At 36.9% G+C, this 15,583-nt stretch overlaps 1 protein-coding gene across 2 annotated transcripts in view; it reads left to right on the top strand.

The window, feature by feature from the left end:
- The window catches only part of STAG1 (stromal antigen 1), a 469,676-nt gene that overhangs the window by 260,442 nt on the left and 193,651 nt on the right, over nt 1-15,583 (top strand). For both annotated transcript variants that reach the window (XM_006846604.1, XM_006846603.1), the window contains exons 10-11: nt 10,615-10,713; nt 11,196-11,275. In XM_006846604.1, the coding sequence (XP_006846667.1) occupies nt 10,615-10,713; nt 11,196-11,275 (179 nt within the window). The remainder of the gene's footprint in view (nt 1-10,614; nt 10,714-11,195; nt 11,276-15,583) is intronic.

Raw genomic sequence — 15,583 nt, 5'->3', positions numbered from 1 at the left:
TCTGTGGCTGTGTCACTGACTCTGGGCCCAAGAGTTCCCAGGTCTTGCCACAGTGCTGGTCAACCAGGTCTCCACCCGGGTTCACAGGAATCTATTGAATGTTGTAGGGCTTAACTCGAAGCTTCATTGCAGTTTTTCCCTCACTTCCCCTTACCGGTGACCCATGTGGTCATCAATCAGAGCATGTATTCCCATTGAGTCTTAGTCTTGGAAGGGGGTTTACTCTGAGGGGACCAGACCACTTGCCTTGATGTCTCCTGGGAGAGCAACTTGCTTGTTCTTGTAGTAATCAGTCAGTCTGCCTCTATTGCTTTGTATTTTTCCTGTCGGTCTTTCTTTCCAGAAGTATCTTTTGTTCTTCTAGCCACTCCAGGCTAGTCTGTCTGACCTTTCAAGAGGAAATTTTCAGGGCTGTTTTGACCACTGTAGCAATGTAGTCAAATTTTGAAATCAGGTAATCAGAGGCTTCCACTTTGTTCTTCTTTAGCAATGCTTTGCTTATCCTGGGTCTCTCTACTTCCAATATAAAGTTTGTAATTTTTGTTTCCATCTCTTTAAAGAATGCCATTGGATCTGGGTTTCTGGATTTCAGATGTATAGATTGCTTTGGGTAGTAATGACATTTTCACAATGTTAAGTGTTCTAGCCAGAACATGGTACATTCTGCCATTTTTCAAAGTTTCTTTTGTTTTCTTGTAGTAGTGTTTTATAGTGTTTTTGTCTAGATTCTTTGTTTCTCTGGCTACATTTATTCCTAAATATTTCATCCTTTGGGTAGCTATTATAAATGGTATTGCTTTTCTAATTTCCTTTTCAGTACTGTCATTGTTAGCATAGAGGAATGCAACAGATTTTCGTGTGTTGATCTTGACCCTGCTACTTTGCTGAATCTTCCAATGAGTTCTAGTAGGGTTTTTTTTTTGCTGAGTCTTTGGGGTTTTTTTATGTATAGGATCACATCATGTGCAAGTAGAGTTTTACTTCTTCTTTGGCAATTTTGATACCTTTAATTTCCGTATCTTTTCTTATAGCTCTAGCTAAGACTTCCAGCACAATATTGAATAGGAGTGGTGATAAAGGGCATCCTTGTCTGGTTCCTGTTTGCAAAGGGAATGTGTGCAGTTTCTCTCCATTGAGATTGATGTTGGCTGTTGATTTTGTATATATGCTCTTACTTATGTTGAGGAATATCACTTCAATTCCTACTTGGTTGAGTGTTTTTTTCAGTAATGGATGTTGAATTTTATCAAATGCCTTTTCTGCATCAATTGATATGATCATGTGGTTCTTTTTTGTTTTGTTTTTTTAAATTTTTTTGGTGGATTACATTGATTGTTTTCCTAATGCTGAACCATCCTTGCACCCTTAATATGAATCCTACTTTGTCATGATGTGTTGTTTTTTTTATGTGTTTGATTCTGCTGCCTAGAATTTTGTTGAGAATTTTTGCATGATGTTGTTGAGCCATACTGGTGTATAATTTTCTTTCTTAGAGATGTCCTTTTCTGGTTTTGGTATGAGGGTTATGCTTGCTTCATACAATGTATTAGGGTGTTTTCTAACCTCTTCTATATTCTGGAATAATTTGAGTAGAATTGGTGACAGCTCTTCCCTGAGTGTCTGGTAAAACTCACCAGTGAAGCCATCTGGACCTGGACTTTTTTTGGTTGCGAGTTTTTTGATGACCTGGTCAATTTCTTCCTTTGTTAGAGGTCTGTTCAAGTTTTCTACTTCACTCTATGTAAGTTTAGGTAGGTTGTGCTTTTCTAAAAATATATACCTCTCTAAATTTATAATTTGTTGGAGTATATCTTTTCATAATATTCTGTTATTATACTTTGTGTCTCCTACCTCTTTTCTTTTGTCAGGTTTGCCAATGGTTTGTCAATTTTATTAAACCTTTCAAAGAACCAGCTTCTTGTCCTATTGATTCTTTCTATAGTTTTTCTGTTTTATTTCTCATTTATTTCTGTTTTAATCTTCATTTTTTCTGTTCTTCTGTTGCCTGTAGGTTTACTTAGCTGATCTGTTTGTAGTTGTGTAAATGTGTTTATTTTGGTTCTTTCTTTGTTTTGGATGTATGCATTTATTTCATTAAATTGTCCTCTCAGCACTGCTTTTGCCATGTCCATAGAAGATGCTTTTTAGTATTTTGATGTTTGTGTATTTATGGGGACTTGTTTTATGATCCAACATATGGCCTATTTTGGATAATGTTCCATGTGCACTGGAAAAGAATGTGTATTTTTCCTTCCTTTCTTTATATCCCATTATTTATTAACTATTATCAATTCATCTATCATAGATTAGTGATGTGCCCCCAAAATATGTGTATAAATCCTAACCCTTATGCTTGTATATGGAGTTCTGGTGTGGCATTGTATAGAATAAGCACTGGACCACTAATTCATTTATTTTTGCCATAATCTTTACTGTTTCTTTTCCTCCTTTAGCAGTAGTCTTACTTTGTTGCTGTTTTTCTGATTGTTGAAAATGTTTGTCTAGAGTGTGAATTTTGGTTCTTTCTTCTTGAATGTGTGCTTTTGTTGCTATAAATTGCCCTCTAAGTGCAGTTTTTACTTTGTTCCAAAGGTTTTGGTATATTTTGCTTCTGTTCTCATTTGATTCAACTAGTTTTGTTTTTATTATTATTCTGTTAACCAGTAGCTTTTTGTTGTTGCTGTTTAGTGCTGTCTAGTCAGTAGCTTTTTAGCAGGGTGTTTTTAAGTCCATGTGTTTGATTTGTTTCCTACATCTTTCTATTGTTCATTTTTAATTTTATAGTATTGTGATCTGAAAAGATGGTTTCTAGTATTTTAATGTTTTAAAGTTTATTGACGCTTACTCTGTGGCCTAATATATAGTCTATTCTGGAGAATGTTCCATGTGCACTGGAAAGGAAGATGTATTGTCCTGTCTTGGGGTTGAGTGTTCTTTATATCTGTGAGGTCAAGTTGATTGATTGTGTTGTTTAGTTCTTCTGTTTCTTTGTCCAGTTTCTTTGTAGTTATTATGGCCTTTGTCAAATGTGGTATGTTAAAATCTACTATTATTTAGGTTTAAAATTCTTACTATTACTGTAATAGAGTTCTGGTGTGGTGCTGTTGTGTGGAGCCTGCTAATCACAAAGTCAGTAATTCAAGCCTGTCTGCTACTCCTTGGAAACCCTGTACAGTGTCACTGTGAATCAGAATTGACTCGACTTCAGTTGTTGTTTTACAACAATATTATTACTGTAGAGTTGTCTATTTCTATCTTCAATCCTATTCATGCTTTTTCATTGGTAGCATATATATTTGCTATAGCTAGGTCCTCTTATTTAATCATGAGGTGATGTCCTTCTTTGTTTCTTATTCTGTTTTTGCCTTAAACTCTATTTTATCAGAAGTTAATATTGCCCCTCCTCATTTTTGATTGTCCTTAGCATGATATATTTTTTTCCATCATTTGATTTTATGTCTGTTTCTGTCTTTATGTGTAAGATACATCTATCATAGACAGCGTATTGAAGAATCCTGTTTTTTTTTATTCATTCTGCTACTCTATCTGGTGTAGTATATTTACTTCATTAATTAACATTTAGTATAATTATTGATAGGCATGAGTTGATTGGAGTCCTGGTGTGGCACTGTGGGATAATGCACTGGGCCACAAGGTTGGTTTCAGCTACAAGGTCAGCTGGTTGAAATTCACCAGCCAATCCTTGGAAACCCTATACAAGGTCACTATGAATTGGAACTTGCTCAACAGTACTTAACAAACAACAACGTGTTGATTGCATTTATTTGTGTGGTTTTTTGCTTTGTAGTTTCCTTGATTATAAACTGATTTTTCTGATTACTTTCAGAATTTTAATTTTGTTTTACTTCTGTAACTGGGTTCCACCACTTCCTGTCATTTTGTTTTTCTGTATTGGCTTCCAGTTTGCTGTGTTGTTGAAAGCTATGCTACCGGTGTTTTGAATATTCGCAGGTTCACTCTTGACGGCCAGGTTTCAGTTGAGCTTCCTGACTAAGAATAGAAAGACGAAAAAAATGGACTACTACTAATGTTTAGCCACTGGAAACCTTATGAATAGCAGTGAAACACTATCAGATAGCACCAGAATATTGAATGTTAAAACATGAAGAATAGCGCCAGAATATTGTCAGATTCGTTGTTGGAAAATGAGCCACTCAGTTTGGAAGTAAAGCTCTTGGTACCTACATTTGCTAGTGGGGCACAATTTTAAATGAGGAAAAACAGCTACAAGCATGCATCCAGGGGTTGTGGAGCAGGACAGGCAGACTAAAAAGAAAACAGGCCGAAAATTAAATTCTGAGTTACATTCACAATGACCAACAGTGGCATCTTGAAAATTCTCAGAAAGAAGAGTGAAAAGGGAAGCCCAGATCCTGATCACATCTACCAGGAGGCATTCAGAAAGCATAAAAAATACCCACATACACACCAATCCAAGTATCAAGGCTACAGATAACTTCTGAATATGGCTCCAAAAACAGATGTCCATATCAGCACATGATCAGAAACAAGATAAAGTGACTAACACAAATGAGCTGAAGGTAGACTTACATTCCATACTGGAAGGAGGAGGGCAGGCTTTGGAAATGCCCGATAAGGAATTCAGAAAAATGATTATATAATGTATCTAAACACTTTACAGTGGAGTTGAGGAAAATAAGGAAGAAGTCAGGAAAGCGCTAGAGGAACAATCAAATAAGGTAAATTCAGCATTGGAAACAATTCACAACCTACACAAAGAGGTCCAAATGATTAATAATAGAATATCAGGAATGGTCAGTACACTGAAAGGGCACAGGAGTAGAAATGAAGAGATGGAAGCCAGAACTAGTGAGCTGGAAGATAAATCTCTCAATACTACTAAGATAGAAGAACAAGCAGAAAAAAGGATTTAAAAATCTGAAGAAGATCTAAGATTCATGTTGGACAATGTACTGGTGCAACAACTTCTGGGTTCTCTTCAGCAAAATTTTATTTGTGGTGTCGAATTTTAATGATACTGTTTGAGAATTTCTGTACTCTGGATCACCTTTCTATGGAATGGACATGAATAGGGATGTGTTCCAGTTGGTTAGCTATATAGCTGTCTTTCAAGTTTCTTGTCATAAATTAGTGAATGCTTGCAGTGTTTCATCCATTTTTGAAGCATCTTAATGGGTAGTCTATCAATTTCTGGAAGCTAAATTTCTCCATTGCCTTCCGCGCAGTTAGGACTTCTTTTAATACTATAGGCTCTTGATCAGATGCTATCTCCTCAAATAGTTGAATGTCAACCATTTCTCTTTAGTATAGTGACCCTTTGTGTTCCTGTCATCTTCCTTTGATGTTTTTTGAATTGCTCAGTATCTTGCACGGAGAATCCCTTCAATGTGGCATCTCAAGGATTTATTCTTTTTTTCAATTCTTTCAGCTTGAGAAGTCTTGAGCATAGTTTTCCCTTTTGGTTTTCTAATTCCAATTCTTTGTGTATTTCATATTAATGCACTTTGTCTTTTGAGCTGCCCTTTAACATCTTCTGATCACTTGTTTTTCACATCATTTATTCCACTCACTTTATTTATTCTGTGTTCAAGAATCCCATCTGTCTTTCAGTTTGTCATACTGTGGCACTTGTATGTTGCTGTGATGCTGGAAGTTATGCCACTGGTGTTTTCAATACTGTCAGGGTCACCCACGGTGGGCAGGTTTCAGCTGAGTTTCCAGACTAGGATGAAGGAATAGGTGGTCTACTTCAGAGGAATTAGCCACTGAAAATCCTATGAATAGCAGTGAGGCATTGTCTGATACAGTGCAAGAAGCTTAGCCCCATAGGTTGGAAAGCACTCAGAATACAACTGAGGCTATAACAATGGGCTCAAATACAACATCTGTGAGTGTGGTACAGGACCAGGCATTGTTTTCTTCTGTTGTATATTGGATCACTGTGAGTCAGAGCCATCTTGTTTGGTACCTAACAACAACAGCTGTTCAAGATCAAGTTTCAGCCTTTTCTGGCATCCATTTTCATCTTTTCTTAATTTCCTATCTTTTTAATGACCTTTTACTTTCTTCTATAGTGTGACCTTGGTGTCATCCCACAAACTGTCTGGTCTTTGGCCATCAGTGTTCAGTGCATCAGATCTTCTCTTGAAATGGTTTCTAAAATCAGGTGATACATACTCATTGTCATTGTTTGGCTCCTATTGACCTGCTTAAATTTTCTTGAGCTTTAAGTTAAGCATGCATATGAGCAATTGATGCTTTGTTTTGCAGTGAGACCCTGACCTTGTTCTGACTGAGCTTTCCCATTATTGTTTCCACAAATGTACTCATTTTATTCTATTCTGAAAGATCCACATGTGTCGTCAGTCACCTTTTATATTTTTGAAAAAAGAATACAGTGAATAAGTTGTTGGTCTTGCAAAATTCTGTAATGTGATTTCCAGCATCGTGTCTGTCACCAAGGCCCTATTTTCAACTGCTGGTCCTTCTTCTTTGTTTCCAACTTAACACATTCTAATTACCAGTAATTATCAGTATATCTTGATAACATGTTTGATCAGTTTCAGACTGTAGAGTTGGTAACAGTTTTCATTAGTGTTTGATGCATAAATGTGAATAATAGTCATATTAACTTGCTTATATGCATATGACTATTATCTCTTCACTGACAGCATTATATTTCAAAATAGATTTTGAACTGTTCTTTTGATGATGAATGAGATGCCATTTCTCTTCAATGTATCATTCCTGGCATTGTAAGACATTATAGAAGGCTGGTTTGAAATGGCCAGTACCACTCCATTTTAGCTCACGAATGCTTAGTATATAAATCTTTCTGCATTCCATTTCATTTTTAACAACTGTGAATTTTTCTAGATTCATACTTGGTACGTTCCACATTCCTATTTTTAATGTGTGTTTGCAGCTGTTTCTTTTCCTTTTGCTATGTGCCACGTCAGCAAATGAAGGTTCCAAAAGTTTTTCTTTATCCACATCTTTAAAGTTGACTCTGCTTTGAGGACGTAACTCTTCATAGAAGTAGATACCTTCCCGGTTTTCCCTAATCTGAGTTAGTATGGAAGCGCAACTAAAACTTGTCTACCATGGGTAGTCATGCTGTTATTTTAAATACATGGCATAGCTTCCAGCATCATAGCAGCATGCCAGCCTCTATGGTATGATAAACTAATAGACATGTGGTGGGAATTCTCAAGACTTGGTTACTGTACTTTCCTCTTAAATTTATAACTAGATGTCAAGAGACACCATATTTCTCTTTCATCATTATATAGCAGAAACCGTACTTTATAATGATCATTGACAAATATTCCTGTAAACATGATAACTAATTTCTTTTGGCCACTACTACTGGCAAATGAAACCGAAGATATTCGACTTTAGCTTAAACTCTTACTTGAAAGACCTCCCAAGTTTGCAGTCTTCATTCTTCTTTCTTCCAGACCCTTAAGCAATCAGTGCAGGCCTCATGCCTTTGTAGCAGCATCTCACCTGAGAAACTAGGACTTCTAGGTTGCTGAGTGATGGTGATATTACTACCTCATGGATCCTAGAACTATTTATTCTATATATTGGAGTCCCAGCATATATCATAGCAATTGATTTAGTATACATCTGTTATCCTGAAGGACAGCACTCCCTCTTGTGAGTTGTAATTTCCAAGCTGGCATCTGAGCTGCTCGTTGAAGATGTTATTCCAACACACATTAAATCAGCAACCTGTATATGGTTCTTATGTGTTGGAAATGATATATCCCATTATCTGTTCATACCTTATTTATTGCAAATTGGATCTTTTGGTTTGAGGTGATATTATGTATTCCAGTTTTGGTAGACCAGACACTAAGCACCATCATATGGTGGTTTAAGCTAAGGCATTAGGGATAATTCCTTACCAGTTCCATTAGGACAAATCATTGGCCTTTCCAGGATGGATGTGGCCCAATTTAATTGACTTGCCACGTGAGATTGAGATTGATGGTCTTCATAAGGATTGGTACCATATTGATGACCCAACATTGGTCTTTGTTACTGACAGATTAGACATTGAGAACAGCAATGTCAGAACACCATGCCATAGCCTCCTGTTTCACAGGACTACTTGGTTCTTGAGCCTCTTGTGCAAGTACTGGGGAGGCAAAGAAGGGTCCTGGCTGATATTTACTTACAGGTCATCTAATGTTCTTGATTGTTTAGCATGGATGCTCTCTGGTGGACATTACTGACTTGTAATATAATGGTCCTGACATTCCCTTAGATGTATTCACATACTTCTTCAAGACATCAGTGTCTCCAATCTTGGTTCTTACTCTTGTAGTCTCCTAAACATCAGCCTAATCTTTATGCCCCCAACCATGGTTTATCCTATCCTTAGAGTGCTTTTCTTTCCTCACAAAATTGATGATGAGATGTACTGCTTGAAACTCTGCTCTTTGAAAATATGCCCCTTCACTACTGTCTTTAAGGGCCACCCCAGAGTAAGGCTGTAGTACCCCAGTAGCCTGCACAAATATATTAAGCCAACTTATCTGTAAACAAAGCTTGGGTTTGTTTCCTCCTCCAACAATTGATCATAAAAAGTTTTCTTCCACCACCATATAAGACTATTTGTAAACCCGAGGGGTATTTGCAATGGTAGTGAGTCCCATGGAGATCTAGTCTACTTGTTTATATAGCTTGGCTTTATTCCGGATATGCTACTTCCATTACAGTGCATTGCTACTGGGTTCACCTAAACTTAACAATTGATGAAGATAACAACTAGCTTCTGATGGTTTATTGATGGTCACATGTTTTATTTGATGTCCATAGTTAAATGTTCAGTCTCCATCAGGGCACAGTAGTAGAATATGAGCTGCTTTCCAAATGGTACATTGTTGTTGTTGTTGTTGTTGTTGTTGTTAGGTGCCATCAAGTCGGTACCGACCCATAGTAACCTTATGCACAGCAAAACGAAACACTGCCTGATCCTAGGCCAACCTCACTAGTGTTGCCACGTTTGAGTCCATTGATGCTGCCACTTGGGCAGTCCATCTCGTTAGGGTCTTCTTCTTTTTCTCTGACCCTCCACCTTACCAAACATGATATCCTTCTCCAGTGACTAGTCCCTCCTGATTATATGTCCGAAGTATGAGAGACAAAAGTTTGGCCATGTTGGCCTCCAAGGAGCATTCTGGCTGCACTTCTTCCAAAATGGATCTAATGGTTCACATAGTTCTGTAAATTCCTTTGTCTTCTCCAGAATTGTAGGGGTCTGAACTGGAAGATTTTTATTAGAGTTTTCCAGAGACTCCACATTGCAGTTTTATTTACCATGTATAGCATGTTGTATGGATCAAGCATCATAGTTACTTATACTGTATATGCTGCAGTACTGTTTCTTGCTAAGATTTAATGCCATATTCTCAAGTTCTGTGTATTCGGCCTGCAAGACCCAAAGAGGCCTACCATGTGCTATGCTTCTTTATTAGTATAAGAGTTGCAAAGTTATGTTCATGTTCTTTATCTTGTCCTGAAATGCTTCAGAGCATTTGACCCCTAAAAGTTTCAGTGATTGTTCTCTAAAATGCTGTAGTATTTACCACCTACTTTCTGGAGCATAGTGTTTTCAGACTACTTGATATGCCTGTTAATCAGATATGATGTTGTCAATTGTTTGGCCAATGTAATATTCTATAAAATTTCTAGATGGAGAGTCGTATTTATTCATGGTGTTGCCCCAGGGCTATGCTTGTTTTCCAGCTCTGTATCACAATAATAGTCTAAAGGGAGTTTGCATTAGCAATCTGTTGTTCATAACCAATCATCCCCAGTCTTAGCAGCTGAAAATAACAAACATTATCTTAGTTTTTTGGGTCAGAAATTAAGAACAGCTTAGTTGAGTAGTTTTTTTCTCAAACTTTAATAAAGTTGCTCCAAGTAAATGACTTTATTAAAAATATTCTGCTAGTAAGTAGTATCCCCAGGACTTTTCACTATATCATCCTGCCTCTCTTTTAAACATTCTGTTGTTTATCTTTTTGCTGGACTGCTCTCTCTCTGGAATGTAAAAAGCATTTAGCAAATTTTTGTTCAGTAAGTGAGGTTGGCCCAGGATTGGGCGGTGTTTCGTTCTGCTGTGCATAGGGTCGCTATGAGTCGGTACAACAAATGGTAATTAGTCTTTAATATAAAATTGTGTTTTTCTATGGAATTTTTCAGTAGTTACAAGGCGGCTTTTAAAACTTCGTGGAAAATTCCATGATGTTCCATTTTTCCATGAATTTTTTTAAACTCCCTTCATATAGGATAAATGTGCATATCCTTTTCTAACAAATCAGACTAAGCATTTTCTTTAGGTTTTACAGTCTGGGTAGGAAATACTTCATGTTAGAGTTGATAAGTGCTTATATTGATTATTAAGTACATTAGGGTGTTTCATTGCATGTGTAATTCAAGTACTGCACAGACAATATACCTACTCAGTCTTACTTGTGTTGAATTACACAAATTGGATTGTTCAGATGAAACTTAGTATTTATACAGACTTGAAATTTTTCAACCTTGGTGACACAGAATTGACTGCTTCTGCTGTTTTTATTTGTATTTCTGAAGCAAGGGGAAGTCAGGCTGAAGTGTTTGAAAGCTCTACAAAGTCTATATACCAATAGAGAATTATTTCCCAAATTGGAGCTGTTCACAAACAGATTCAAGGTAAGCACCAAAATTTCTAAGCTTACTTTGTTTTTCACTTTTGAAAGGCTAGTTATATGTAGTTTAGCAAATGATATTTACTGTACCAAGTATTTGGTTCAGGTCTTTATTATATATTCTCTAAGTAAATCCTTATGAAATATATAAATCTCTGCTTTACAAAAGAAATTACTAGTAGAAAATTCTGTCGTACTCAAAATTAGGTTATACATACGTATGTATTTTTATACATATGTTAACTTTTCAAATTAACATTTGTTTATCTCTGTGTTAGGGTTGGTCAATTAATGACAAGCATTTTACATTCTGAAGATTTATTGTAACACCTGCTTAATATAAGATGAGGATAATACTGTTTTAAGTATAGCACTTTACACTGAAATTTTCATTAGTTTTGTATATACTCCCTAAAACACTTTAGATCTCTCCCAGCTTACTTTCTGCACGTGGTTTATTGTATGACCTTTTTTTCACCTCTCCAGGACCGCATTGTATCAATGACTCTTGATAAGGAATACGATGTTGCTGTGGAAGCTATTCGATTGGTTACTCTGATACTTCAGTAAGTATAACATCTGTTAATATTATAACTTAATCTGTTTAATGCTTCCCCCCCACAACATTGGTAATAAACTTTATAATATAGATAGATGTGAAAATATTTATTCTTAACTATATTTGTTGTTATTGTTAAATGCCATCGAGTTGGTTCTGTGTCAGAACCACCATATATAGGGTTTCCAAGGAGCGGCTGGTGAGCTGGAACAGCTGACTGTGCGGTTCAAATAGCCCTTCCTTGCAGACCAGTGCATTAATTTGCAGTGCCACAACAGGACTCCTTTTACTATATATAATACTTTAAAATCTGTATTTGCTTCTACTTTTGCATTTTAAGATGAGTTTGAAATAAAAAAATTTTTTTTTAATTTATTTTGACTGTTACCTATTTCATCCATATTAAAAGTTGTTTTATTAAGTCTAGCAGAAAAATCAGTGAAGTACCATATCTTTATTTTATTTAGTTTTTGAAGTAGCATAGTCTTCCAATGTGTGTATGTGCCAGAGACTTTTTATCCATTCTTCCATTGATGGACGCTTAGGCTGGCTCCATCATTTTGCTACTGTGAATAGTGCTAGTGTGATGAACATTATTGTGCATATATCTACTTGTGTTCTGGCTCATACTTCTTGTGGATATATACCAAGTAGAGGAATTGTTGGATCATAAGGTATTTCTATTTCCAACTTTCTGAGGAAGTACCATATCGTTTCCAGAGTAATTGAACCATTTTGCAATCCTACGAGCAATGTAAGAGGGTCTCAGTCTCTCCACATCCTTGCTAGCATGTATTGTCCTCTGCGTTTTTTGAAGTTTGCTGTTGTTGCTGGTTTGAAATACTATCTTATTGTTGTTTTGATTTCCATATCTCTAATGGCTAATGATGGAGTACTAGTGTGGCGAAGTGAGCTAATGGGTCAGACTGCAAAGTCATTTGAACTTCGTCGGTGGTTCAAGCCGACCAGCTGAGCTGCTCTTTGGAAACCCTATACAGGGTCGCTGTGTGTCAGAATCAACTCGATGGCACTTAACAACAACAACAATGGCTAATGATCATGAACATTTCTTCATATGTTTGTTAGCTGCCTGAATCTCTTCTTTGGTGAAATGACTGTTCTTGTCCTGTGCCCATTTTTTTATTGGGCTATTTGTCTTTTTCTTCTTGAGGTGTTGTAATTTCTTATAGATTTTAAGAGATTAGTCCCTTGTTTGATATGTCATTCCAAAAATATGTTACCCAGTCTGTGGGCTCCGTTTTTACTTGTCTGGTGAAATCACTTGATGCACATAAGATTCTAATTTTTAGTATGTCCCAGTCATCTATTTTGTCTTCTTTTGTTTGTGCAATTTTTGGAATGCTTCATAGTCTGTGTGTGCCCTGTATTAGAGCCCTTAAATTTGTCCCTATTTTTTCATTGATGACCTTATAGTTCTAGGATTTACATTTACATCTTTAATCCTTGTTGAATAAGTTTTTGTATATTGTGTGAGATAAAGGTCTTGTTTCATTCTTTTACATATCGAGTTCCGGTTCTGCCAGCACCATCTGTTGAAGAAACTATCTCCTCCTCTTTCAGTGTACTTGGCCATTGTCAAATGTCAGTTGGCTGTATGTGGATGGGTTAAATTCTGGATTCTCGATTCTGTTTCATTGATCTCTGCATCTTTTGTTGTACCATTACCAGGCTGTTTTGACCACTGTAGCCATGTAGTCAATTTTGAAATCGGGCAGAGAGAGGCATCCAACTTTGTTCTTTTTTCACAGTGCTTTGCTTATTCGAGGACTCTATGCTTTTCACATAAAGTTTGTAATACTTTTTTCCATCTATTTAAAGAATGTTGTTGGAATCTAGATTAGGATTGCATTATATATGTAGATTGCTTTGGGTAGTATTGACATTTTCACAATGTTAAGTCTTCCTTTCCAGGAACATGGTATATTCTTCCATTTATGTATGTCTTGATTTCTTGTAGTAGCGTTTTATAGTTTTTTGGGGTGTTTTTGTATAAGTATTTTGTTTCTCTGGTTAGATTTATTGCTAAATATTTCAACCTTTGGGTGGCTATTACAAATGGTATTTCTTTCTTAATTTCCTCTTCAATGTTGTCATTATTAGTGTAGAGGAATCCAACTGATTTTTGTATGTTGGTCATGTATCTTGCCACTTTGCTGAATCTTCAATGAGTTCCAGTAGTTTGTTTTTTATTTTTTGCTGAGTCTTTAGGATTTTCTCTGTACAGGATCATATCATCTGCAAATAGAAAGATTTTTACTTCTTTGTCATTTTGAAGTTTTTAATTTCCCTATCTTGCCTTATAGCTCTGCTAAGACTTCTAACACAATATTGAATAGGAGTGGTGATAGAGGACATCGTTGTTTGGTTCCTGTTCTCAAAGGGGATGCTTTCAGTTTGTTTCTGTTGAGAGTGATGTTGACTGTTGGCATATCTTTCTATTTTAAAAAAGTAAAATCAGAAAGGATTTAAAAGAAAGAGCCTTTAAATATCCAGAAACATGATTATAGAAAGCTTGTAATCCCGTCTTCAGCTTATAACTGATTGAAATACCTGAAAGAGGTGCTAGAACTTGCCCAGTGTAAACGGCTTCTTGCAGAACATTTGTTAGGGTATAAGACCTTAGGTGGAATCCTGATCCTCATCCAGAACCTTCTGAGATGAGAAATTCCCACTTGAAAAGACAAGCAGACCAGCCTGGAGCAGCTAGAGGAACAGAAAATACTTCTTGAATGAAAGACCAGCAGGGAAAACCAAAACCAAAAACGGCAGTCTGATTGACTACTACAAGAACAAGCAAGTTGATCACCGGGGAGCCATCGAGGCAAGCAATCAAGTCCCTTCAGGACAAACCCCCTCCCAAGACTGAAACTCAAAGGGAACACACAAGCATGCATGTAAGCTTGCTGGCTACCATGTTGGTCTACTGGTGAGAGAGTAAATGGGGGCAAAGCAGCAGTGAAGAGGTGGGCTTAGTGACCAAGTTACATAGACCTCCATCGACTTGGAGTATGGTGAGAGTGTGAGCTGGTTGGCCCGCAGTATGGTGAGACCAGGGAACTCCTGAACCCATGAACAAGGACATGGCCACTGAGGGTAGAGCTGAGAGTGAAGCATCCAGTTGATATGAAGTGAGGGGATATGCACAAGGGTGCCTAAACTTTCATATAGTGCCCACTGGACCTGGCTTCAATGGCTGGATGTTCAGAATCTGACTAGAGGAAGGAAAAGAGGAGGAGGCGAAAAAAACTTTTTTTTTTTTTTTCCAAGAAAACAAGTGTAAATCGCTACAATCTGATGAATTTTACCTATACCTATGGATGTAGTAGCTTAAAATACCAACCAAGAGGGAAAGAATCTTTACAGAAAGATCATTCCTATCCCCTTTGTACACTGGGTTGACAGGAATGGGGAACTTAGACATTGGCTACCTAAAAAGGGGAGGCTGTAAAGGTATGAGGGCGCTAAAGCCAGAAGCAGTTTGTGGGGCTTTTGATGTAGCTGATTTCAATGTCTGTTATGATCACAGGGAAGCTGGGGGCTGAGTGAGGGGTTAAACACTGGTCTGGTGACTCTACAGGTTTTGTACGCCAAAGAGGCACTCCATACGCCAAAGAGGCACTCCAAAGCTGCCATGCAGCTGGCCTCCATCTCACGCTGTAGAGCAGTCTGAGCTGCAAGTGCATGAGAGTCCAGTATGCCAGAATTTTCATCTCAGTCTTTTTTTGTTTTGTCTCACTTTGTTGTAGAGTGTCCATGTAGTGCATCTGCCTAGTCTGCCATCTTGCCTGAAGTCAAGAAATTTTTTAATTTCATTTTCCTTTGTTCTATTACCCAGTAGCTTTTAAGCAGGATATTGTTTAGTTTCCATGTATTTGATTTTATTTCCTTGGTCTTCCTATTGTTGATTTCAAATTTAATAGAATTTTTTTTTCTGAGAAGATTGTTTATACTGATTATTTTGTTTTGTTTTAATTTAAGGTTTTTATTGTGGATTGAGTGAAAGTTTATAGGGCACATCATCAATTTCACATTCAACCATTCATATAACTTGAATTCATATAACATCTCTGCCTCCATCTCTGGCACTGCTGCTTCTCTGGATAAGGTCCTGCACTCTGCTTGTGTGCTTCTCTCTTGATGGTCCTAGGGTCCTCTGTTTCTGGACTGTAAGATTAACCACTCCCCTTTTTTTGTTATAAAACTTGTACCTTTACAAGTGTGACAGTCGCGATTAGTCATGTTAACAGTTATTCACTATTGAATCTTATGAATCTTATCCCCATCTCTTTTCACC

The sequence above is a fragment of the Chrysochloris asiatica genome, unplaced genomic scaffold (genome assembly GCF_000296735.1).
Source record: "Chrysochloris asiatica unplaced genomic scaffold, ChrAsi1.0 scaffold00028, whole genome shotgun sequence".
NCBI classification, from domain to species: Eukaryota; Metazoa; Chordata; class Mammalia; order Afrosoricida; family Chrysochloridae; genus Chrysochloris; species Chrysochloris asiatica.
Note: the sequence above shows the minus strand (reverse complement) of the source record. Positions and strands in the feature narration are given on the sequence as shown.